This window comes from Babylonia areolata, chromosome 31, assembly GCF_041734735.1.
Source record: "Babylonia areolata isolate BAREFJ2019XMU chromosome 31, ASM4173473v1, whole genome shotgun sequence".
Taxonomy (NCBI): Eukaryota; Metazoa; Mollusca; class Gastropoda; order Neogastropoda; family Buccinidae; genus Babylonia; species Babylonia areolata.
The window spans coordinates 31,045,946-31,069,499 of record NC_134906.1 but is presented as its reverse complement, the minus strand read 5'-3'; the positions used below and the strand labels follow the sequence as shown (position 1 = coordinate 31,069,499).

At 45.3% G+C, this 23,554-nt stretch overlaps 1 protein-coding gene across 3 annotated transcripts in view; it reads left to right on the top strand.

Annotated features, from left to right (window-relative positions):
- LOC143276145 (uncharacterized) overlaps window positions 1-23,554 on the top strand; it is a 215,760-nt gene that overhangs the window by 168,903 nt on the left and 23,303 nt on the right. For all 3 annotated transcript variants that reach the window (XM_076580561.1, XM_076580563.1, XM_076580562.1), the window contains 8 exons: window positions 3,261-3,314; window positions 6,628-6,735; window positions 7,413-7,466; window positions 9,234-9,287; window positions 12,176-12,229; window positions 17,458-17,565; window positions 19,351-19,404; window positions 23,082-23,117. In XM_076580561.1, the coding sequence (XP_076436676.1) occupies window positions 3,261-3,314; window positions 6,628-6,735; window positions 7,413-7,466; window positions 9,234-9,287; window positions 12,176-12,229; window positions 17,458-17,565; window positions 19,351-19,404; window positions 23,082-23,117 (522 nt within the window). The remainder of the gene's footprint in view (window positions 1-3,260; window positions 3,315-6,627; window positions 6,736-7,412; window positions 7,467-9,233; window positions 9,288-12,175; window positions 12,230-17,457; window positions 17,566-19,350; window positions 19,405-23,081; window positions 23,118-23,554) is intronic.

Below are 23,554 nucleotides of genomic sequence, written 5' to 3'. Positions count from 1 at the left end.
TCATCACACTGTGTACCTCAACATCACTGTAACCATCATCACACTGTGTACCTCAACATCATCACACTGTGTACCTCAACATCACTGTCATCATCATCACTGTCATCATCATCACTGTCAACGTCATCACTGTCAACGTCATCACTGTGTTGTATAGAACATCATCACTGTCAACATCATCACTGTCATTATCATCACTGTGTTGTATAGAACATCATCACTGTCAACGTCATCACTGTGTTGTATAGAACATCATCACTGTCAACATCATCACTGTCATTATCATCACTTTGTTGTATAGAACATCATCACTGTCATCATCATCACTGTCAACATCATCACTGTCATTATCATCACTGTCAACATCATCAGTGTCAACATCATCACTGTCAACATCATCACTGTCATCATCATCACTGTGTTGTATAGAACATCATCACTGTCATCATCGCTGTGTTGTATAGAACATCATCACTGTCAACATTATCACTGTATTGTAAAGAACATCATCACTGTCAACATCATCACTGTCAACATCATCACTGTTGTATAGAACATCATCACTGTCAACATCATCACTGTGTTGTATAGAACATCATCACTGTCAACATCATCACTGTCATTATCATCACTGTCAACATCATCACTGTGTTGTATAGAACATCATCACTGTCAACATCATCACTGTGTTGTATAGAACATCATCACTGTCATCATCATCACTGTCAACATCATCACTGTCAACATCATCACTGTGTTGTATAGAACATCATCACTGTCATCATCATCACTGTGTTGTATAGAACATCATCACTGTCATCATCATCACTCTCATCAGCATCACTGTCAACGTCATCACTGTGTTGTATAGAACATCATCACTGTCAGCATCATCACTGTGTTGTATAGAACATCATCACTGTCATCATCACTGTGTTGTATAGAACATCATCACTGTCATCAGCATCACTGTCATCAGCATCACTGTCAACGTCATCACTGTGTTGTATAGAACATCATCACTGTCATCATCATCACTGTGTTGTATAGAAGATCATCACTGTCATCATCATCACTGTGTTGCATAGAACATCATCACTGTCAGCATCATCACTGTGTTGTATAGAACATCATCATTGTCATCATCATCACTGTCATCATCATCACTGTCAACATCATCACTGTGTTGTATAGAACATCATCACTGTCATCATCATCACTGTGTTGTATAGAACATCATCACTGTCATCAGCATCACTGTCAACGTCATCACTGTATTGTATAGAATATCATCACTGTCAGCATCATCACTGTGTTGTATAGAACATCATCACTGTCAGCATCTTCACTGTGTTGTATAGAACATCATCACTGTCATCATCATCACTGTCATCATCATCACTGTCAACGTCATCACTGTGTTGTATAGAACATCATCACTGTCAACATCATCACTGTGTTGTATAGAACATCATCACTGTCATCATCATCACTGTTGTATAGAACATCATCATTGTCAACGTCATCACTGTGTTGTATAGAACATCATCACTGTCAACGTCATCACTGTATTGCTTTGAACATGATTACTATGTACCTGAACATTATCGTTGTATAGAATAATCACTGTGTACCTGAACATTATCATTGTGTAGAACAGTGTAGTAATGATGTGTTTGTTGAATAGAACTGTGTAGTAATGAGGTGTGTGTTGAATGGAACAGTGTAGTTATGAGGTGTGTGTTGTATAGAACAGTGTAGCAATGAGATGTGTTTTGAATAGAACCGTGTAGTAATGAGGTATGTGTTGAATAGAACAGTGTAGTAATGAGGTGTGTGTTGTATAAAACAGTGTAGTAGTGAGGTATTTGTTGTACAGAACAGTGTAGTAATGAGGTGTGTGTTGGATAGAACAGTGTAGTAATGATGTGTGTATTGAATAGAACAGTGTAGTCATGAGGTTGTGTTGAATAGAGCAGTGTAGTAGTGAGGTGTGTTAAATAGAACGGTGTAGCAATGATGTGTGCGTTGAACAGTGTAGTCATGAGGTGTGTTTTAATAGAACAGTGTAGTAATGAGGTGTGTGCTAATAGAACAGTGTAGTCATGAGGTGTGTGTTGGATAGAACAGTGTAGTCATGAGGTGTGTGCTAATAGAACAGTGTAGTAATGAGGTGCGTGTTGAACAGAACAGTGTAGTTATGAGATGTATGTTGTATAGATTAGTGTAATCATGAGGTGTGTTGAATAGAACAGTGTAGTAATGAGAGGTGTGTGTGTGTGTGTGTTAAACAGAACAGTGTAGTAATGAGGTGTGTGTAGAATAAAACAGTGTAGTTATGAGATGTGTGTGTTGAATAGAACAGTTTAGTTATGAGGTGTGTGTCGAATAGAACAGTGTAGTAATGAAGTGTGTGTGTTGAATAGAACAGTTTAGTTATGAGGTGTGTGTTGAATTGAACAGTTTAGTTATGAGGTGTGTGTCGAATAGAACAGTGTAGTAATGAAGTGTGTGTGTTGAATAGAACAGTTTAGTTATGAGGTGTGTGTTGAATTGAACAGTTTAGTTATGAGGTGTGTGTCGAATAGAACAGTGTAGTAATGAAGTGTGTGTGTTGAATAGAACAGTTTAGTTATGAGGTGTGTGTTTAAGTGAACAGTATAGTCATGAGGTGTGTGTGTTAATAGAACAGTGTAGTAATGAGGTGTGTTGAATAGAACAGTGTAGTCATAAGGTGTGTGTTGTATACAACAGTGTAGTAACGAGCTGGATGGCCCATTATGTGTGTTATATAGAACAATGTAGTAATGGGTTGTATAAAACAGTGTAGTAATAAGGTGGATGATATGTGTTTTATGGAACAGTGTAGTAATGTGTTGTATAAAAGAGTGCAGTACTGTGGTCGATGATGTGTGTTTTGTTGACCAGTGTAGTGATGTGTTGTATAAAAGAGTGCAGTACTGTGGTCGATGATGTGTGTTTTATTGACCAGTGTAGTAATGTGTTGTATAAAAGAGTGTAGTAATTATATGTGCATTGTATAGAAGAATGCAGTAATGATGTGGATGATGTGTGTTGTATAGAAGAGTGTAGTAATGTGTTATACAGCAGAGTGTAGTAACAAGGTGTGCATTGTACAGCAGAGTGTAGCAGTGAGGTGTGCATTGTACAGCAGAGTGTAGTAACGAGGTGTGCATTGCATAGAAGAGTGTAGTAATGTGTTGTACAGCAGAGTGTAGCAATGATGTGGATGGTTTCAGGGACCAGTGGGACCCACAGGAGAGATCGGCCTGCCAGGGATACCAGGCAAACAGGTCAGTGCTTCTGTCAGGGATCACACAGTGGTCAGTGCTTCTGTCAGGGATCACACAGTGGTCAGTGCTTCTGTCAGGGATCACACAGTGGTCACTGCTTCTGTCAGGGATCACACAGTGGTCACTGCTTCTGTCAGGGATCACACAGTGGTCACTGCTTCTGTCAGGGGTCACACAGGGATCACACAGTGGTCAGTGCTTCTGTCAGGGATCACACAGTGGTCACTGCTTCTGTCAGGGATCACACAGTGGTCACTGCTTCTGTCAGGGATCACACAGTGGTCACTGCTTCTGTCAGGGGTCACACAGGGATCACACAGTGGTCACTGCTTCTGTCAGGGATCACACAGTGGTCACTGCTTCTGTCAGGGGTCACACAGGGATCACACAGTGGTCACTGCTTCTGTCAGGGGTCACACAGGGATCACACAGTGGTCACTGCTTCTGTCAGGGGTCACACAGGGATCACTGCTTCTGTCAGGGATCACACAGTGGTCACTGCTTCTGTCAGGGATCACACAGTGGTCACTGCTTCTGTCAGGGATCACACAGGGATCACACAGTGGTCACTGCTTCTGTCAGGGGTCACACAGGGATCACACGGTTACACAGTTGGTCAGAGTGCCAGATGATTACTAAAAGGAATGGTGATAGATATACTTTACCTTGCTGGGAACACAGATCAATAAATGAACCATTCAGTACCTGTCAGACGTCAGCTGATGTCCTACATTGGGAACACAGGTCAACAAATTAACCCATTCAGTACCTGTCAGACATCAGCTGATGTCCTACATTGGGAACACAGGTCAACAAATTAATCCATTCAGTACCTGTCAAACATCAGCTGATGTCCTATATTGGGAACACAGGTCAACAAATTAACCCATTCAGTACCTGTCAGACGTCAGCTGATGTCCTACATTGGGAACACAGGTCAACAAATTAACCCATTCAGTACCTGTCAGACGTCAGCTGATGTCCTACACAGTGGGAACACAGGTCAACAAATTAACCCATTCAGTACCTGTTGGACGTCAGCTGATGTCCTATACTGTGGGAACACAGGTCAACAAATTAATCCATTCAGTACCTGTCAGACGTCAGCTGATGTCCTATACTGTGGGAACACAGGTCAACAAATTAACCCATTCAGTACCTGTATACTGTGGGAACACAGGTCAACAAATTAACCCATTCAGTACCTGTCAAACGTCAGCTGATGTCCTACACAGTTCCAGTTTCTCAAGGAAGCATCACTGTGTTCAGACATCACATATGTTGGGCAGGTGCCTGACCAGCAGCACAGCCCAACACGCTTGGTCAGTCCTTGAGTGCATGCATATATAGTTGTGTACCTATCACAGTGGATTTCTTCCACACAATTTGGCCAGAGAGCAAATCTTTGGTTGCAGAGGGGTTTGTTTCAGTGCACCAAGTGTGTGCTGCACATGAGACCTGGGTTTGTTGTCTCGTCCGAATGACTTGATGCTCAGTCTCATTTTTCCAGGCAGACTTGAGCAGGAACCGAACCACTACCCTCATGGACACTGTGCTGGCAGATGAGTATCTTAACCATTCTGCCGCCTTCCCCCAGTGTACACAATGCCAGTAAGATGTGCACTGACGTCCTGCATCTGTTCTGATTTTTTCTTCACCAGAGTTTGGTTCAGTGAACACAGACTCTGAATGGTCAGTTAAACTGTCAGGATTATATAAATACTAGTTGTATGAGCATACACCAGGTGGAAGACCCCTTTCTTCTCAGTAATGTCTTGCTCACTGGATCAGGTGGAATGTGTGGTAAGTGGGTTTGCCTCATGTGCAAAAAAGATGGAAACTCTGTCCAGCAAAGACAGTGTGGTCCTTCAGTCCTCCAGCAAAGACAGTGTGGTCCTCCAGTCCTCCAGCAAAGACAGTGTGGTCCTCCAGCAAAGACAATGTGGTCCTTCAGTCCTCCAGCAAAGACAGTGTGGTCCTTCAGTCCTCCAGCAAAGACAGTGTGGTCCTCCAGCAAAGACAGTGTGGTCCTCCAGCAAAGACAATGTGGTCCTTCAGTCCTCCAGCAAAGACAGTGTGGTCCTTCAGTCCTCCAGCAAAGACAGTGTGGTCCTCCAGCAAAGACAGTGTGGTCCTTCAGTCCTCCAGCAAAGACAGTGTGGTCCTCCAGCAAAGACAGTGTGGTCCTCCAGTCCTCCAGCAAAGACAGTGTGGTCCTTCAGTCCTCCAGCAAAGACAGTGTGGTCCTTCAGTCCTCCAGCAAAGACAGTGTGGTCCTCCAGTCCTACAGCAAAGTGTGGTCCTCCAGCAAAGACAGTGTGGTCCTTCAGTCCTCCAGCAAAGACAGTGTGGTCCTTCAGTCCTCCAGCAAAGTGTGGTCCTTCAGCAAAGACATTGTGGTCCTTCAGTCCTCCAGCAAAGACAGTGTGGTCCTTCAGTCCTCCAGCAAAGTGTGGTCCTCCAGCAAAGAAAGTGTGGTCCTCCAGCAAAGTGTGGTCCTCCAGCAAAGTGTGGTCCTCCAGCAAAGACAGTGTGGTCCTTCAGCAAAGACAGTGTGGTCCTTCAGTCCTCCAGCAAAGACAGTGTGGTCCTTCAGCAAAGACAGTGTGGTCCTTCAGTCCTCCAGCAAAGACAGTGTGGTCCTTCAGTCCTCCAGCAAAGACAGTGTGGTCCTCCAGCAAAGACAGTGTGGTCCTTCAGTCCTCCAGCAAAGACAGTGTGGTCCTTCAGTCCTCCAGCAAAGACAGTGTGGTCCTTCAGTCCTCCAGCAAAGACAGTGTGGTCCTCCAGCAAAGACAGTGTGGTCCTCCAGTCCTCCAGCAAAGACAGTGTGGTCCTTCAGTCCTCCAGCAAAGACAGTGTGGTCCTTCAGTCCTCCAGCAAAGACAGTGTGGTCCTTCAGTCCTCCAGCAAAGACAGTGTGGTCCTTCAGCAAAGACAGTGTGGTCCTCCAGCAAAGACAGTGTGGTCCTTCAGCAAAGACAGTGTGGTCCTCCAGCAAAGACAGTGTGGTCCTTCAGTCCTCCAGCAAAGACAGTGTGGTCCTTCAGCAAAGACAGTGTGGTCCTCCAGCAAAGACAGTGTGGTCCTTCAGCAAAGACAGTGTGGTCCTCCAGCAAAGACAGTGTGGTCCTCCAGCAAAGACAGTGTAGTTCCAGTCAGTGGATTTACACAACTGTGCAGGCTGTGCAGATGATGATGTATGCATATAACGATGAGAGATGGATCTGTTTTGTCTTATGATTTGTTTGAACTGGAAGGTGATGACAATGACAGGGATGAAGGTGACTGCAATATTCAACACTGTGTGCAGGGTGAGATGGGAACCCCGGGACACCCGGGCCCAGTGGGTGAGCCAGGCAGTAAAGGGGACCGGGGATTCCGTGGTCCTCCAGGCCAGAGAGGGCAGCCTGGGCCCCCGGTGAGTGTTGCCTGGCAACGCTGTCTGCTGCAACTGTGTGTGTGTGTGTGTGTGTGTGTGTGTGTGTGTGTGTGTGCAGTTATGTGTATATGTGTATCTATGTGTGTTTGTGTGGATATTTTTCTTTTGTTGTTTTTTGTATGACAAATGTGGAGTTTATTCCAACATTATAACTCTTGTAATATGTTTTGTATCTTTTGTGAACTTTCTGATTGTTCCCAATTGCTTTAAGTTATATTTTGCACATAAAAACATTAAGATTTCTCTCCCTCTCATTTTCTCTCTCACTCTCTATGTCTTCTGCTTTTTGCTAGTGAACATTCAGTGATATGAATATTGATCATATTGTCAGAAGTCAGAATTCCAAATTGTCATGATACGTTTTCACATGAAAATTATTCTCCTGTTGCAAATATCAGTTGTTATTGTCAGAAGTTTTCTGTTATTCCATGATGAATAATGACAATGAATAATTCTAAAATGGTACAATTCTTTTTGAAAAGAAAAAAGAAAACATTATTCTGTTACCCAAGCAGACAATCTTCATTCATAAAGACACACTGCCAGGCGCAGGTGCACACACACACTCATACATGCACTTACGCACACACAGACACACACACACACACACACACACACACACACAGAGTTTGACTGTACCTGTGTGTTGCTTTCAGGGCATTGCAGGTCCCACAGGTCCTCCAGGTCCTACAGGCCAGCCTGGCCCAGTGGTCAGTATACTGGGTTGTGGGGGTTGGTGTTCAGTTCTGGTTGTGACATGTAGTGTGTGGCCCAGTGGTCAGTATACTGGGTTGTGGGGGTTGGTGTTCAGTTCTGGTTGTGACATGTAGTGTGTGGCCCAGTGGTCAGTATACTGGGTTGTGGGGGTTGGTGTTCAGTTCTGGTTGTGACATGTAGTGTGTGGCCCAGTGGTCAGTATACTGGGTTGTGGGGGTTGGGGTTCAGTTCTGGTTGTGACATGTAGTGTGTGGCCCAGTGGTCAGTATACTGGGTTGTGGGGGTTGGGGTTCAATTCTGGTTGTGACATGTAGTGCATGGCCTAGTGGTCAGTATACTGGGTTGTGGGGGTTGGGGTTCAGTTCTGGTTGTGACATGTAGTGTGTGGCCCAGTGGTCAGTATACTGGGTTGTGGGGGTTGGGGTTCAATTCTGGTTGTGACATGTAGTGCATGGCCTAGTGGTCAGTATACTGGGTTGTGGGGGTTGGTGTTCAGTTCTGGTCCAGTGGTCAGTGGGTGGTTTAGGTGTTACAGTCTGTTTTGATGAATTGTGTGGAAGGTGGTGGGTGGTTTAGATGTTACAGTCTGTTTTGATGAATTGTGTGGAAGGTGGTGGGTGGTTTAGGTGTTACAGTCTGTTTTGATGAATTGTGTGGAAGGTGGTGGATGGTTTAGGTGTTACAGTCTGTTTTGATGAATTGTGTGGAAGGTGGTGGGTGGTTTAGATGTTACAGTCTGTTTTTATTAATTGTGTGGAAGGTGGTGGGTGGTTTAGATGTTACAGTCTGTTTTGATGAATTGTGTGGAAGGTGGTGGGTGGTTTAGGTGTTACAGTCTGTTTTGATGAATTGTGTGCAAGGTGGTGGGTGGTTTAGGTGTTACAGTCTGTTTTGATGAATTGTGTGGAAGGTGGTGGATGGTTTAGGTGTTACAGTCTGTTTTGATGAATTGTGTGGAAGGTGGTGGGTGGTTTAGGTGTTACAGTCTGTTTTGATGAATTGTGTGGAAGGTGGTGGGTGGTTTAGGTGTTACAGTCTGTTTTGATGAATTGTGTGGAAGGTGGTGGGTGGTTTGATACAATTTGTTTTGGTGAATTGTGTGGAAGGTGTAAGTGGTTTAGTCATTCTGACATGAAAGGGGGTGGTTTTGATGTTTTGTTGTAATCACAGGTGTATGTGAACATGAGGACAGTTTCCAACTGTGTTAACAGTAAAATAACTGCTAGAACAGGGTGCATGGTGTGTAAATTGTGTGATGATTTCAGGGAGAAACAGGGGCAGATAATGATCAGGGTGTGTGATGATTTCAGGGAGAAACAGGGGCAGATAATGATCAAGGTGTGTGATGATTTCAGGGAGAAACAGGGGCAGATAATGATCAGGGTGTGTGATGATTTCAGGGAGAAACAGGGGCAGATAATGATCAAGGTGTGTGATGATTTCAGGGAGAAACAGGGGCAGATAATGATCAGGGTGTGTGATGATTTCAGGGAGAAACAGGGGCAGATAATGATCAGGGTGTGTGATGATTTCAGGGAGAAACAGGGGCAGATAATGATCAGGGTGTGTGATGATTTCAGGGAGAAACAGGGGCAGATAATGATCAGGGTGTGTGATGATTTCAGGGAGAAACAGGGGCAGATAATGATCAGGGTGTGTGATGATTTCAGGGAGAAACAGGGGCAGATAATGATCAGGGTGTGTGATGATTTCAGGGAGAAACAGGGGCAGATAATGATCAGGGTGTGTGATGATTTCAGGGAGAAACAGGAGCATCAGGACCACCTGGCACACCAGGAGAACAAGGACCTCTGGTATGTGGCTCTGTGTTTTGGTGGAATGTCAGTGTGTGTGTGTAAGGGTGGTGTCAGTGTGTGTGTGTAAGGGTGGTGTCAGTGTGTGTGTGTGTAAGGGTGGTGTCAGTGTGTGTGTGTGTGTTGGGGATTCAGTGTGTGTGTGTAAGGGTGGTGTCAGTGTGTGTGTGTAAGGGTGGTGTCAGTGTGTGTGTGTATTGGGGTCTGTGTCATTGTGTGTCTGTGTGTGTTGGGGAGGGAGGGTGTGTCAGTGTGTGTGTGTGTTGGAAGAGATTGTGTGTGCATGACAATGTGAAGATGTCTGCTGGCTACATTCCCACCTGATGTGTTCAGCGTGAAGTGACAGGACAACAGGCGTGTGAAGTGACAGGACAACAGGCGTGTGAAGTGACAGGACAACAGGTGTGTGAAGTGACAGGACAATAGGTGTGTGAAGTGACAGGACGACAGGTGTGTCAAGTGTGTGGAGTGATAGGACACCAGGTGTGTGAAGTGTATGAAGTGACAGGACAACAGGTGTGTGAAGTGACAGGACAATAGGTGTGTGAAGTGACAGGACAACAGGTGTGTCAAGTGTGTGGAGTGATAGGACACCAGGTGTGTGAAGTGTATGAAGTGACAGGACAACAGGTGTGTGAAGTGACAGGACAACAGGTGTGTCAAGTGACAGGACAACAGGTGTGTCAAGTGACAGGACACCAGGTGTGTGTAGTGTATGAAGTGACAGGACAACAGGTGTGTGAAGTGTATGAAGTGACAGGACACCAGGTGTGTGAAGTGACAGGACAACAGGTGTGTCAAGTGACAGGACAACAGGTGTGTGAAGTGTGTGAAGTGATAGGACACCAGGTGTGTGAAGTGACAGGACACCAGGTATGTGAAGTGACAGGACACCAGGTGTGTGAAGTGTATGAAGTGATAGGACACCAGGTGTGTGAAGTGTATGAAGTGACAGGACACCAGGTGTGTGAAGTGACAGGACACCAGGTGTGTGAAGTGCATGAAGTGACAGGACACCAGGTGTGTGAAGTGACAGGACAATAGGTGTGTGAAGTGACAGGACAACAGGTGTGTCAAGTGTGTGGAGTGATAGGACACCAGGTGTGTGAAGTGTATGAAGTGACAGGACAACAGGTGTGTGAAGTGACAGGACAACAGGTGTGTCAAGTGACAGGACAACAGGTGTGTCAAGTGACAGGACACCAGGTGTGTGTAGTGTATGAAGTGACAGGACAACAGGTGTGTGAAGTGTATGAAGTGACAGGACACCAGGTGTGTCAAGTGACAGGACAACAGGTGTGTCAAGTGACAGGACAACAGGTGTGTGAAGTGTGTGAAGTGATAGGACACCAGGTGTGTGAAGTGACAGGACACCAGGTATGTGAAGTGACAGGACACCAGGTGTGTGAAGTGTATGAAGTGATAGGACACCAGGTGTGTGAAGTGTATGAAGTGACAGGACACCAGGTGTGTGAAGTGACAGGACACCAGGTGTGTGAAGTGCATGAAGTGACAGGACACCAGGTGTGTGAAGTGACAGGACACCAGGTGTGTGAAGTGACAGGACACCAGGTGTGTGAAGTGTGTGAAGTGATAGGACACCAGGTGTGTGAAGTGACAGGACACCAGGTATGTGAAGTGACAGGACACCAGGTGTGTGAAGTGTATGAAGTGATAGGACACCAGGTGTGTGAAGTGTATGAAGTGACAGGACACCAGGTGTGTGAAGTGACAGGACACCAGGTGTGTGAAGTGCATGAAGTGACAGGACACCAGGTGTGTGAAGTGACAGGACACCAGGTGTGTGAAGTGTATGAAGTGACAGGACACCAGGTGTGTGAAGTGACAGGACAACAGGTGTGTCAAGTGACAGGACACCAGGTGTGTGAAGTGTATAAAGTGATAGGACACCAGGTGTGTGAAGTGTATGAAGTGACAGTACACCAGGTGTATGAAGTGACAGGACACCAGGTGTGTCAAGTGACAGGACACCAGGTGTATGAAGTGAGTGAAGTGATAGGACACCAGGTGTGTGAAGTGTATGAAGTGACAGGACAACAGGTGTGTGAAGTGACAGGACACCAGGTGTGTGAAGTGTGTGGAGTGATAGGACACCAGGTGTGTGAAGTGATAGGACACCAGGTGTGTGAAATGACAGGACAACAGGTGTGTGAAGTGATAGGACAACAGGTGTGTGAAGTGACAGGACAACAGGTGTGTGAAGTGTATGAAGTGACAGGACATGTGTGAAGTGACAGCACACCAGGTGTGTGAAGTTTGTGAAATGACAGGACAACAGGTGTGTGAAGTGACAGGACAACAGGTGTGTGAAGTGTGTGAAGTGACAGCACGCCAGGTGTGTGAAGTGACAGCACGCCAGGTGTGTGAAGTGACAGCACACCAGGTGTGGGAAGTGACAGCACGCCAGGTGTGGGAAGTGACAGCACGCCAGGTGTGTGAAGTGACAGGACACCAGGTGTGGGAAGTGACAGGACACCAGGTGTGTGAAGTGACAGGACACCAGGTGTGTGAGGTGACAGGACAACAGGTGTGTTAAGTGACAGCACACCAGGTGTGTGAAGTGACAGGACACCAGGTGTGGGAAGTGACAGGACACCAGGTGTGGGAAGTGACAGGACACCAGGTGTGTGAGGTGACAGGACACCAGGTGTGTGAAGTGACAGGACACCAGGTGTGTTAAGTGACAGCACACCAGGTGTGGGAAGTGACAGGACACCAGGTGTGGGAAGTGACAGGACACCAGGTGTGTGAAGTGACAGCACGCCAGGTGTGGGAAGTGACAGCACACCAGGTGTGGGAAGTGACAGCACACCAGGTGTGTGAAGTGACAGGACACCAACAGACTGCAAGTGACTGTCTGTGTGCAGGGACCCCACGGCCCCACGGGAAAGAAAGGCAGCAGGGGTCTGAAGGGTGTGAAGGTGAGATCTGAACACAGCATGTGTGTGTGCTACAATGTTTCACTGACATTGTGCTGAACCTTCATCATTCATAGTGGCCAGTGCTACACTGTTTTACTGACATTGTGCTGAACCTTCATCATTCATAGTGGCCAGTGCTACACTGTTTTACTGGCATTGTACTGAATCTTCATCATTCATAGTGACCAGTGCTACACTGTTTTACTGGCATTGTTCTGAACCTTCATCATTCATAGTGGCCAGTGCTACACTGTTTTACTGGCATTGTACTGAACCTTCATCATTCATAGTGGCCAGTGCTACACTGTTTTACTGGCATTGTACTGAATCTTCATCATTCATAGTGACCAGTGCTACACTGTTTTACTGGCATTGTACTGAACCTTCATCATTCATAGTGACCAGTGCTACACTGTTTTACTGGCATTGTACTGAACCTTCATCATTCATAGTGACCAGATGTACACTGTTTTACTGGCATTGTACTGAATCTTCATCATTCATAGTGACCAGTGCTACACTGTTTTACTGGCATTGTACTGAATCTTCATCATTCATAGTGACCAGTGCTACACTGTTTTACTGGCATTGTACTGAACCTTCATCATTCATAGTGACCAGTGCTACACTGTTTTACTGGCATTGTACTGAACCTTCATCATTCATAGTGACCAGATGTACACTGTTTTACTGGCATTGTACTGAACCTTCATCATTCATAGTGACCAGTGCTACACTGTTTTACTGGCATTGTACTGAACCTTCATCATTCATAGTGACCAGATGTACACTGTTTTACTGGCATTGTACTGAACCTTCATCATTCATAGTGACCAGTGCTACACTGTTTTACTGGCATTGTACTGAACCTTCATCATTCATAGTGACCAGTGCTACACTGTTTTACTGGCATTGTACTGAACCTTCATCATTCATAGTGACCAGATGTACACGGTTTTACTGGCATTGTTCTGAACCTTCATCATTCATAGTGACCAGATGTACACTGTTTTACTGGCATTGTTCTGAACCTTCATCATTCATAGTGACCAGTGCTACACTGTTTTACTGGCATTGTACTGAACCTTCATCATTCATAGTGACCAGTGCTACACTGTTTTACTGGCATTGTACTGAATCTTCATCATTCATAGTGACCAGATGTACACTGTTTTACTGGCATTGTACTGAACCTTCATCATTCATAGTGACCAGATGTACACGGTTTTACTGGCATTGTTCTGAACCTTCATCATTCATAGTGACCAGTGCTACACTGTTTTACTGGCATTGTACTGAATCTTCATCATTCATAGTGACCAGATGTACACTGTTTTACTGGCATTGTTCTGAACCTTCATCATTCATAGTGACCAGTGCTACACTGTTTTACTGGCATTGTACTGAACCTTCATCATTCATAGTGACCAGTGCTACACTGTTTTACTGGCATTGTACTGAACCTTCATCATTCATAGTGACCAGTGCTACACTGTTTTACTGGCATTGTACTGAACCTTCATCATTCATAGTGACCAGTGCTACACTGTTTTACTGGCATTGTACTGAACCTTCATCATTCATAGTGACCAGATGTACACTGTTTTACTGGCATTGTACTGAATCTTCATCATTCATAGTGACCAGATGTACACTGTTTTACTGGCATTGTACTGAATCTTCATCATTCATAGTGACCAGTGCTACACTGTTTTACTGGCATTGTACTGAACCTTCATCATTCATAGTGACCAGTGCTACACTGTTTTACTGGCATTGTACTGAACCTTCATCATTCATAGTGACCAGTGCTACACTGTTTTACTGGCATTGTACTGAACCTTCATCATTCATAGTGACCAGTGCTACACTGTTTTACTGGCATTGTACTGAACCTTCATCATTCATAGTGACCAGTGCTACACTGTTTTACTGGCATTGTACTGAACCTTCATCATTCATAGTGACCAGTGCTACACTGTTTTACTGGCATTGTACTGAATCTTCATCATTCATAGTGACCAGTGCTACACTGTTTTACTGGCATTGTACTGAACCTTCATCATTCATAGTGACCAGTGCTACACTGTTTTACTGGCATTGTACTGAACCTTCATCATTCATAGTGACCAGTGCTACACTGTTTTACTGGCAATGTACTGAACCTTCATCATTCATAGTGACCAGATGTACACTGTTTTACTGGCATTGTACTGAACCTTCATCATTCATAGTGACCAGTGCTACACTGTTTTACTGGCATTGTACTGAATCTTCATCATTCATAGTGACCAGTGCTACACTGTTTTACTGGCATTGTACTGAACCTTCATCATTCATAGTGACCAGTGCTACACTGTTTTACTGGCATTGTACTGAACCTTCATCATTCATAGTGACCAGTGCTACACTGTTTTACTGGCATTGTACTGAACCTTCATCATTCATAGTGACCAGTGCTACACTGTTTTACTGGCAATGTACTGAACCTTCATCATTCATAGTGACCAGATGTACACGGTTTTACTGGCATTGTACTGAACCTTCATCATTCATAGTGACCAGTGCTACACTGTTTTACTGGCATTGTTCTGAACCTTCATCATTCATAGTGACCAGTGCTACACTGTTTTACTGGCATTGTACAGAAACCTCATCTCCTTAATGATGACTAAAGGTACAGTCAGGTGATGGTGAACCTCCCTACGGTATCCTGTCAACACCCTATCCTGGCTAACCTCCACACTGTATCCTGGCTAACCTCCACACTGTATCCTGTCAACACCCTACCCTGGCTAACCTCCACACTGTATCCTGTCAACACCCTATCCTGGCTAACCTCCACACTGTATCCTGTCAACACCCTATCCTGGCTAACCTCCACACTGTATCCTGTCAACACCCTACCCTGGCTAACCTCCACACTGTATCCTGTCAACACCCTATCCTGGCTAACCTCCACACTGTATCCTGTCAACACCCTATCCTGGCTAACCTCCATACTGTATCCTGTCAACACCCTATCCTGGCTAACCTCCACACTGTATCCTGTCAACACCCTATCCTGGCTAACCTCCATACTGTATCCTGTCACTATCTTGGCTAACCTCCACACAGTATCCTGTCAACACCCTATCATGGCTAACCTCTATACTGTATCCTGTCAACACCCTATCCTGGCTAACCTCCATACAGTATCCTGTCAACACCCTAACCTCCACACTGTATCCTGTCAACACCCTATCCTGGCTAACCTCCATACAGTATCCTGTCAACACCCTAACCTCCACACTGTATCCTGTCAACACCCTATCCTGGCTAACCTCCACACAGTATCCTGTCAACACCCTATCCTGGCAAACCTTCACACTGTATCCTGTCAACACCCTATCCTGGCTAACCTCCATACTGTATCCTGTCAACACCCTATCCTGGCTAACCTCCACACTGTATCCTGTCAACACCCAATCCTGGCTAACCTCCACACTGTATCCTGTCAACACCCTAACCTCCACACTGTATCCTGTCAACACCCTAACCTCCACACTGTATCCTGTCAACACCCTAACCTCCACACTGTATCCTGTCAACACCCTATCCTGGCTAACCTCCACACTGTATCCTGTCACTATCCTGGCTAACCTCCACACTGTATCCTGTCAACACCCTATCCTGGCTAACCTCCACACTGTATCCTGTCAACACCCTATCCTGGCTAACCTCCATACTGTATCCTGTCAACACCCTATCCTGGCTAACCTCCACACTGTATCCTGTCAACACCCTATCCTGGCTAACCTCCACACTGTATCCTGTCAACACCCTATCCTGGCTAACCTCCATACTGTATCCTGTCAACACCCTATCCTGGCTAACCTCCACACTGTATCCTGTCACTATCCTGGCTAACCTCCACACTGTATCCTGTCAACACCCTATCCTGGCTAACCTCCATACTGTATCCTGTCAACACCCTATCCTGGCTAACCTCCACACAGTATCCTGTCAACACCCTATCCTGGCTAACCTCCATACTGTATCCTGTCAACACCCTATCCTGGCTAACCTCCACACAGTATCCTGTCAACACCCTATCCTGGCTAACCTCCATACTGTATCCTGTCAACACCCTATCCTGGCTAACCTCCATACTGTATCCTGTCAACACCCTATCCTGGCTAACCTCCATACTGTATCCTGTCAACACCCTATCCTGGCTAACCTCCATACAGTATCCTGTCAACACCCTAACCTCCACACTGTATCCTGTCAACACCCTATCCTGGCTAACCTCCATACAGTATCCTGTCAACACCCTATCCTGGCTAACCTCCATACTGTATCCTGTCACTATCCTGGCTAACCTCCACACTGTATCCTGTCAACACCCTAATCTGGCTAACCTCCACACTGTATCCTGTCAACACATTATCCTGGCTAACCTCCATACTGTATCCTGTCAACACCATATCCTGGCTAACCTCCACACTGTATCCTGTCAACACCCTAATCTGGCTAACCTCCATACTGTATCCTGTCAACACATTATCCTGGCTAACCTCCACACTGTATCCTGTCAACACCATATCCTAGCTAACCTCAGCACTGTATCCTGTCAACACTCTCTATCCTGGCCATCTTCTGATCAGTTACACTGGTGAACAATTGTTGTGTCATCAGATGTTGTAAATTAGCAAACAAATGATTAGATAACCAGGGAAAGCATAAATGATTTTGCATATTAATTTCTTTGTCAAACTTCAACTTTTTTGGGTTCTTTTTATGAATTTCATTGATATTGTAAAAAATAATGAGCATGATGGACCTGACAGAGTCAGAGTGACATGACATGGTTATTTCATGACAATAGCAGAGTGGCCTAAGAAGGCAATGTGTTGTGCAAGGTTACCATGACAACGCTAGTTACCATGACAACAGCAGAATGACCTAACAGTGTGATGCGCTGTGCAAGGTTACATGACTACACTAGTTACCATGACAACAGTAGAGTGACCTAACAAGGTGATGTGTTGTGCAAGGTTACCATGACACCGGTTGCCATGACAACAGCAGAGTGACATAAAAAGGTGATTTGTTGTGCAAAGTTGCCATGACACCAGTTGCCATGACAACTGCAGAGTGACCTGACAAGGTGGTGTGTCATGTAAGTTTACCATGACACCACTCACCGTGACAACAATAGAGTGACCTAAGGTGACGTGTTGCAGGGTCACACGGGTCAGATGGGTAGCCCAGGTCCGGAGGGTCCACCAGGGGCAAAGGGCGAACCAGGTCCATTTGGTCCACCCGGTCCAAAGGGAGACAAGGGAGTGGATGTGAGTGGTGGCCAGCAACAGTCAGCAGTTGTCTGCTCTTCTGTCATTGTGTGGAGTTCTGTCATTGTGTGGTGTTCAGTCATTGTGTGGTGTTCAGTCATTGTGCGGTGTTCTGTCATTGTTCAATCGTTGTGCAGTGTTCTGTCATTGTGCGGTGTTCTGTCATTGTTCAATCGTTGTGCAGTGTTCTGTCATTGTGTGGAGTGCGGTGTTCTGTCATTGTGTGGTGTTCTGTCATTGTGTGGTGTTCAGTCATTGTGTGGTGTTCAGTCATTGTGCAGTGTTCTGTCATTGTTCAATCGTTGTGCAGTGTTCTGTCATTGTGCGGTGTTCTGTCATTGTTCAATCGTTGTGCAGTGTTCTGTCATTGTGTGGAGTGCGGTGTTCTGTCATTGTGTGGTGTTCTGTCATTGAGTGGTGTTCAGTCATTGTGTGGTGTTCTGTCATCGTGCGGTGTTCTGTCATTGTTCAGTCATTGTTCAGTCATTGTGCAGTGTTCAGTCATTGTGTGGTGTTCTGTCATTGTGTGGTGTTCTGTCATTGTTCAATCGTTGTGCAGTGTTCTGTCATTGTGCGGTGTTCTGTCATTGTTCAATCGTTGTGCAGTGTTCTGTCATTGTGTGGAGTGCGGTGTTCTGTCATTGTGTGGTGTTCTGTCATTGTGTGGTGTTCAGTCATTGTGTGGTGTTCTGTCATTGAGTGGTGTTCAGTCATTGTGTGGTGTTATGTCATCGTGCGGTGTTCTGTCATTGTTCAGTCATTGTGCAGTGTTCAGTCATTGTGTGGTGTTCTGTCATTGTGTGGTGTTCTGTCATTGTGTGGTGTTCAGTCATTGTGCGGTGTTCTGTTATTGTGTAGTGTTCTGCTATTGTGCAGTTGTTGTGCTGTGTTCTGTCATTGTGTGGTGTTCTGTCATTGTGTGGTGTTCTGTCATTGTGCGGTGTTCTGTTATTGTGCGGTGTTCTGTCATTGTTCAGTTGTTGTGATGTGTTCTGTCATTGTGCGGTGTTCTGTCATTATTTAGTCATTGTGTGGCGTTCCGTCATTGCGCTGTGCTCTGTCATTGTGTGCTGTTCGGTCATTGTTCAGTCATTGTGTGGTGTTCAGTCATTGTGTGATGTTCAGTCATTGTGCGGTATTCAGTCATTGTGTGGTGTTCGGTCATTGTTCAGTCATTGTGTGGTGTTCAGTCATTGTGCGGTATTCGGTCATTGTGTGGTGTTCTGTCATTCTTCAGTCATTGTGTGCTGTTCAGTCATTGTGTGCTGTTCAGTCATTGTGTGCTGTTCAGTCATTGTGTGGTGTTCGGTCATTGTGCGGTATTCAGTCATTGTGTGGTGTTTGGTCATTGTGCGGTATTCAGTCATTGTGTGGTGTTCGGTCATTGTGCGGTATTCAGTCATTGTGTGCTGTTCGGTCATTGTTCAGTCATTGTGTGCTGTTCAGTCATTGTGTGGTGTTCGGTCATTGTGCGGTATTCATTCATTGTGTGGTGTTCAGTCATTGTGCGGTATTCATTCATTGTGTGGTGTTCAGTCATTGTGCGGTGTTCAGTCATTGTGAGGTATTCAGTCATTGTGCGGTGTGTGCGGTGTTCAATCATTGTGTGGTGTCCTGTCATTGTGTGGTGTACAGTCATTTTTCAGTCATTGTGTGGTGTTCGGTCATTGTGCAGTATTGCGGTGTTCAGTCATTGTGCGGTTCAGTCATTGTGCGGTGTTGATGGATGATGATGATGATGACTACAATGATGATGATGATGATTACAATGACATTGTGTTTCAGGGTCCTGTAGGTCCTCGTGGTCCCCCTGGTAACGATGGAGCACCTGGCATACCTGTGAGTGTTTTTCTTCACCTGTCTGTGGGCTTGTATTGTTGTCTTCACCTGTCTGTGAGAGATGATTGTCTTCACCTGTCTGTGAGAGATGATTGTCTTCACCTGTCTGTGGGTTTGTATTGTTGTCTTCACCTGTCTGTGAGAGATGATTGTCTTCACCTGTCTGTGAGAGATGATTGTCTTCACCTGTCTGTGAGAGATGATTGTCTTCACCTGTCTGTGAGAGATGATTGTCTTCACCTGTCTGTGGGTTTGTATTGTTGTCTTCGCCTGTCTGTGAGAGATGATTGTCTTCACCTGTCTGTGGGTTTGTATTGTTGTCTTCACCTGTCTGTGAGAGATGATTGTCTTCACCTGTCTGTGGGTTTGTATTGTTGTCTTCACCTGTCTGTGAGAGATGATTGTCTTCACCTGTCTGTGGGTTTGTATTGTTGTCTTCACCTGTCTGTGAGAGATGATTGTCTTCACCTGTCTGTGAGAGATGATTGTCTTCACCTGTCTGTGGGTTTGTATTGTTGTCTCCGCCTGTCTGTGAGAGATGATTGTCTTCACCTGTCTGTGAGAGATGATTGTCTTCACCTGTCTGTGGGACATGAATTATCTTCACTGTGATTTGTTTGTGGTGAAAAGGAGGAGGTCATGGCTTGTTTGTGGTGAAGATCATGGCTTGTTTGTGGTGAAAAGGGGAGGTCATGGCTTGTTTGTGGTGAAGATCATGGCTTGTTTGTGGTGAAAAGGGGAGGTCATGGCTTGTTTGTGGTGAAAAGGGGAGGTCATGGCTTGTTTGTGGTGAAAAGGGGAGGTCATGGCTTGTTTGTGGTGAAAAGAGGAGGTCATGGCTTGTTTGTGGTGAAGATCATGGCTTGTTTGTGGTGAAAAGGGGAGGTCATGGCTTGTTTGTGGTGAAGATCATGGCTTGTTTGTGGTGAAAAGGGGAGGTCATGGCTTGTTTGTGGTGAAGATCATGGCTTGTTTGTGGTGAAAAGGGGAGGTCGTGGCTTGTTTGTGGTGAAAAGGGGAGGTCATGGCTTGTTTGTGGTGAAAAGGGGAGGTCATGGCTTGTTTGTGGTGAAAAGAGGAGGTCATGGCTTGTTTGTGGTGAAGATCATGGCTTGTTTGTGGTGAAAAGAGGAGGTCATGGCTTGTTTGTGGTGAAGATCATGGCTTGTTTGTGGTGAAAAGAGGAGGTCATGGCTTGTTTGTGGTGAAAAGGGGAGGTCATGGCTTGTTTGTGGTGAAGATCATGGCTTGTTTGTGGTGAAAAGAGGAGGTCATGGCTTGTTTGTGGTGAAGATCATGGCTTGTTTGTGGTGAAATGGGGAGGTCATGGCTTGTTTGTGGTGAAAAGGGGAGGTCATGGCTTGTTTGTGGTGAAAAGAGGAGGTCATGGCTTGTTTGTGGTGAAAAGAGGAGGTCATGGCTTGTTTGTGGTGAAGATCATGGCTTGTTTGTGGTGAAAAGAGGAGGTCATGGCTTGTTTGTGGTGAAGATCATGGCTTGTTTGTGGTGAAATGGGGAGGTCATGGCTTGTTTGTGGTGAAAAGGGGAGGTCATGGCTTGTTTGTGGTGAAGATCATGGCTTGTTTGTGGTGAAAAGGGGAGGTCATGGCTTGTTTGTGGTGAAAAGAGGAGGTCATGGCTTGTTTGTGGTGAAAAGGGGAGGTCATGGCTTGTTTGTGGTGAAAAGAGGAGGTCATGGCTTGTTTGTGGTGAAAAGAGGAGGTCATGGCTTGTTTGTGGTGAAAAGAGGAGGTCATGGCTTGTTTGTGGTGAAAAGGGGAGGTCGTGGCTTGTTTGTGGTGAAGATCATGGCTTGTTTGTGGTGAAAAGGGGAGGTCATGGCTTGTTTGTGGTGAAGATCATGGCTTGTTTGTGGTGAAAAGGGGAGATATGGAGAAAATGGCTTGGCTCCTGTGTGCTGACCTGTACGTTAGATGGTGAATGATGATGAGCAGATGGTGAATGATGATTAACAGATGGTGAATGGTGATGAGCATTGGCAGCAAATCATTCATCAGATGGTGAATGATGATGAGCAGATGGTGAATGATGATTAACAGATGGTGAATGATGATGAGCAGATGGTGAATGATGATCAACAGAAGGTGAATGATGATGAGCATTGGCAGCAAATGATTTGTCAGATGGTGAATGGTGATGAGCAGATGGTGAATGGTGATGAGCAGATGGTGAATGATGGTCCGCATTGGCAGCAAATCATGTGCCACTGTACCATCTTCATGGTGGTGTATCTGTTCGTCTGCCCTTTTAGTTTATTTTTCTTTTGTTTTCTTCTTCTTCATTTTTTTTCTCCTTATTTCTTTTTGAATTCAGGGGTTATATATATAAAAGAAAAGAGAAAAAACAAGAAAGAAAGAAAGGATGGGAAGAAGGAAAGGAAAAAGAAAGAAAGAAAGAAGCTAAGACTAAATAAAAATTATTAAAGAAGGATATTCTGTTCTACCCAAGGAACGGTTAAAGAAAATGCAAGTGTTTTCAGTGTGTTGTTTTTGTTTGTTGGTTGTTTGTTACAGCAGACATGGTGTGGCATAATTCTGTGGATGTGTCAGCATGCTATGACCTCCCTAGACATGGTGTGACATAATTCTGTGGATGTGTCAGCATGCTATGACCTCCCTAGACATGGTGTGACATAATTCTGTGGATGTGTCAGCATGCTATGACCTCCCTAGACATGGTGTGACATAATTCTGTGGATGTGTCAGCATGCTATGACCTCCCTAGACATGGTGTGACATAATTCTGTGGATGTGTCAGCATGCTATGACCTCCCTAGACATGGTGTGACATAATTCTGTGGATGTGGCAGCATGCTATGACCTCCCTAGACATGGTGTGACATAATTCTGTGGATGTGTCAGCATGCTATGACCTCCCTAGACATGGTGTGACATAATTCTGTGGATGTGGCAGCATGCTATGACCTCCCTAGACATGGTGTGACATAATTCTGTGGATGTGTCAGCATGCTATGACCTCCCTAGACATGGTGTGACATAATTCTGTGGATGTGTCAGCATGCTATGACCTCCCTAGATGTGGTGTGACATAATTCTGTGGATGTGTCAGCATGCTGTGATCTCCCTAGACATGGTGTGACATAATTCTGTGGATGTGTCAGCATGCTATGACCTCCCTAGATGTGGTGTGACGTAATTCTGTGGATGTGTCAGCATCCTGTGACGTCCCTGGATGTGGTGTGGCATAATTCTGTGGATGTGTCAGCATGCTATGACCTCCCTAGATGTGGTGTGACATAATTCTGTGGATGTGTCAGCATGCTGTGATCTCCCTAGACATGGTGTGACATAATTCTGTGGATGTGTCAGCATGCTATGACCTCCCTAGATGTGGTGTGACGTAATTCTGTGGATGTGTCAGCATCCTGTGACGTCCCTGGATGTGGTGTGGCATAATTCTGTGGATGTGTCAGCATGCTATGACCTCCCTAGATGTGGTGTGACATAATTCTGTGGATGTGTCGGCATGCTATGATCTCCCTAGACATGGTGTGACATAATTCTGTGGATGTGTCAGCATGCTATGACCTCCCTAGATGTGGTGTGACATAATTCTGTGGCATGCTGTGACCTCCCTGAAACAGAAACAGTCTGTCAGTGTTTCAGTGTGATGATGTGTGATGTTGTGCATTGCAGGGAGCAATGGGACCCCCAGGACCTAAGGGTGAACCTGTGAGTTATCTGTGTTTCTGTGCTGTTGTCTGTGTGTCAGTGTATATGTGTGTATGCATGCTCATGTGTGTGTGTGTGTGTGTGTGTGTGTGTATGAAAGAGTGAGAGAGAGAGAGAGAGAGAGAGAGTCTATGTGTGTGTGTATGTGTGTGTGTTTGTGTTTGTATGTGTGTGTTTCTGTGTTGGATTCTATGTTTGAGAGTCTGTGTGTGTGTGTGTGTGTGAAGAGAGAGGTGGGAGAGAGTGTATATCAATAAACAGCACTAAGACATCCATAGCTGTACAGAGAAACAGAAACAGAGGTATTTCTTTTGGAAGGTAGATCCTGTTTGATCTTCACATAGACCGTGTGCTTGGTGTTGGACTTAAGAAATCACTCATGAGTGCACACACACACACACACACACACACACACACAAAATGGGGAAGACATTTGC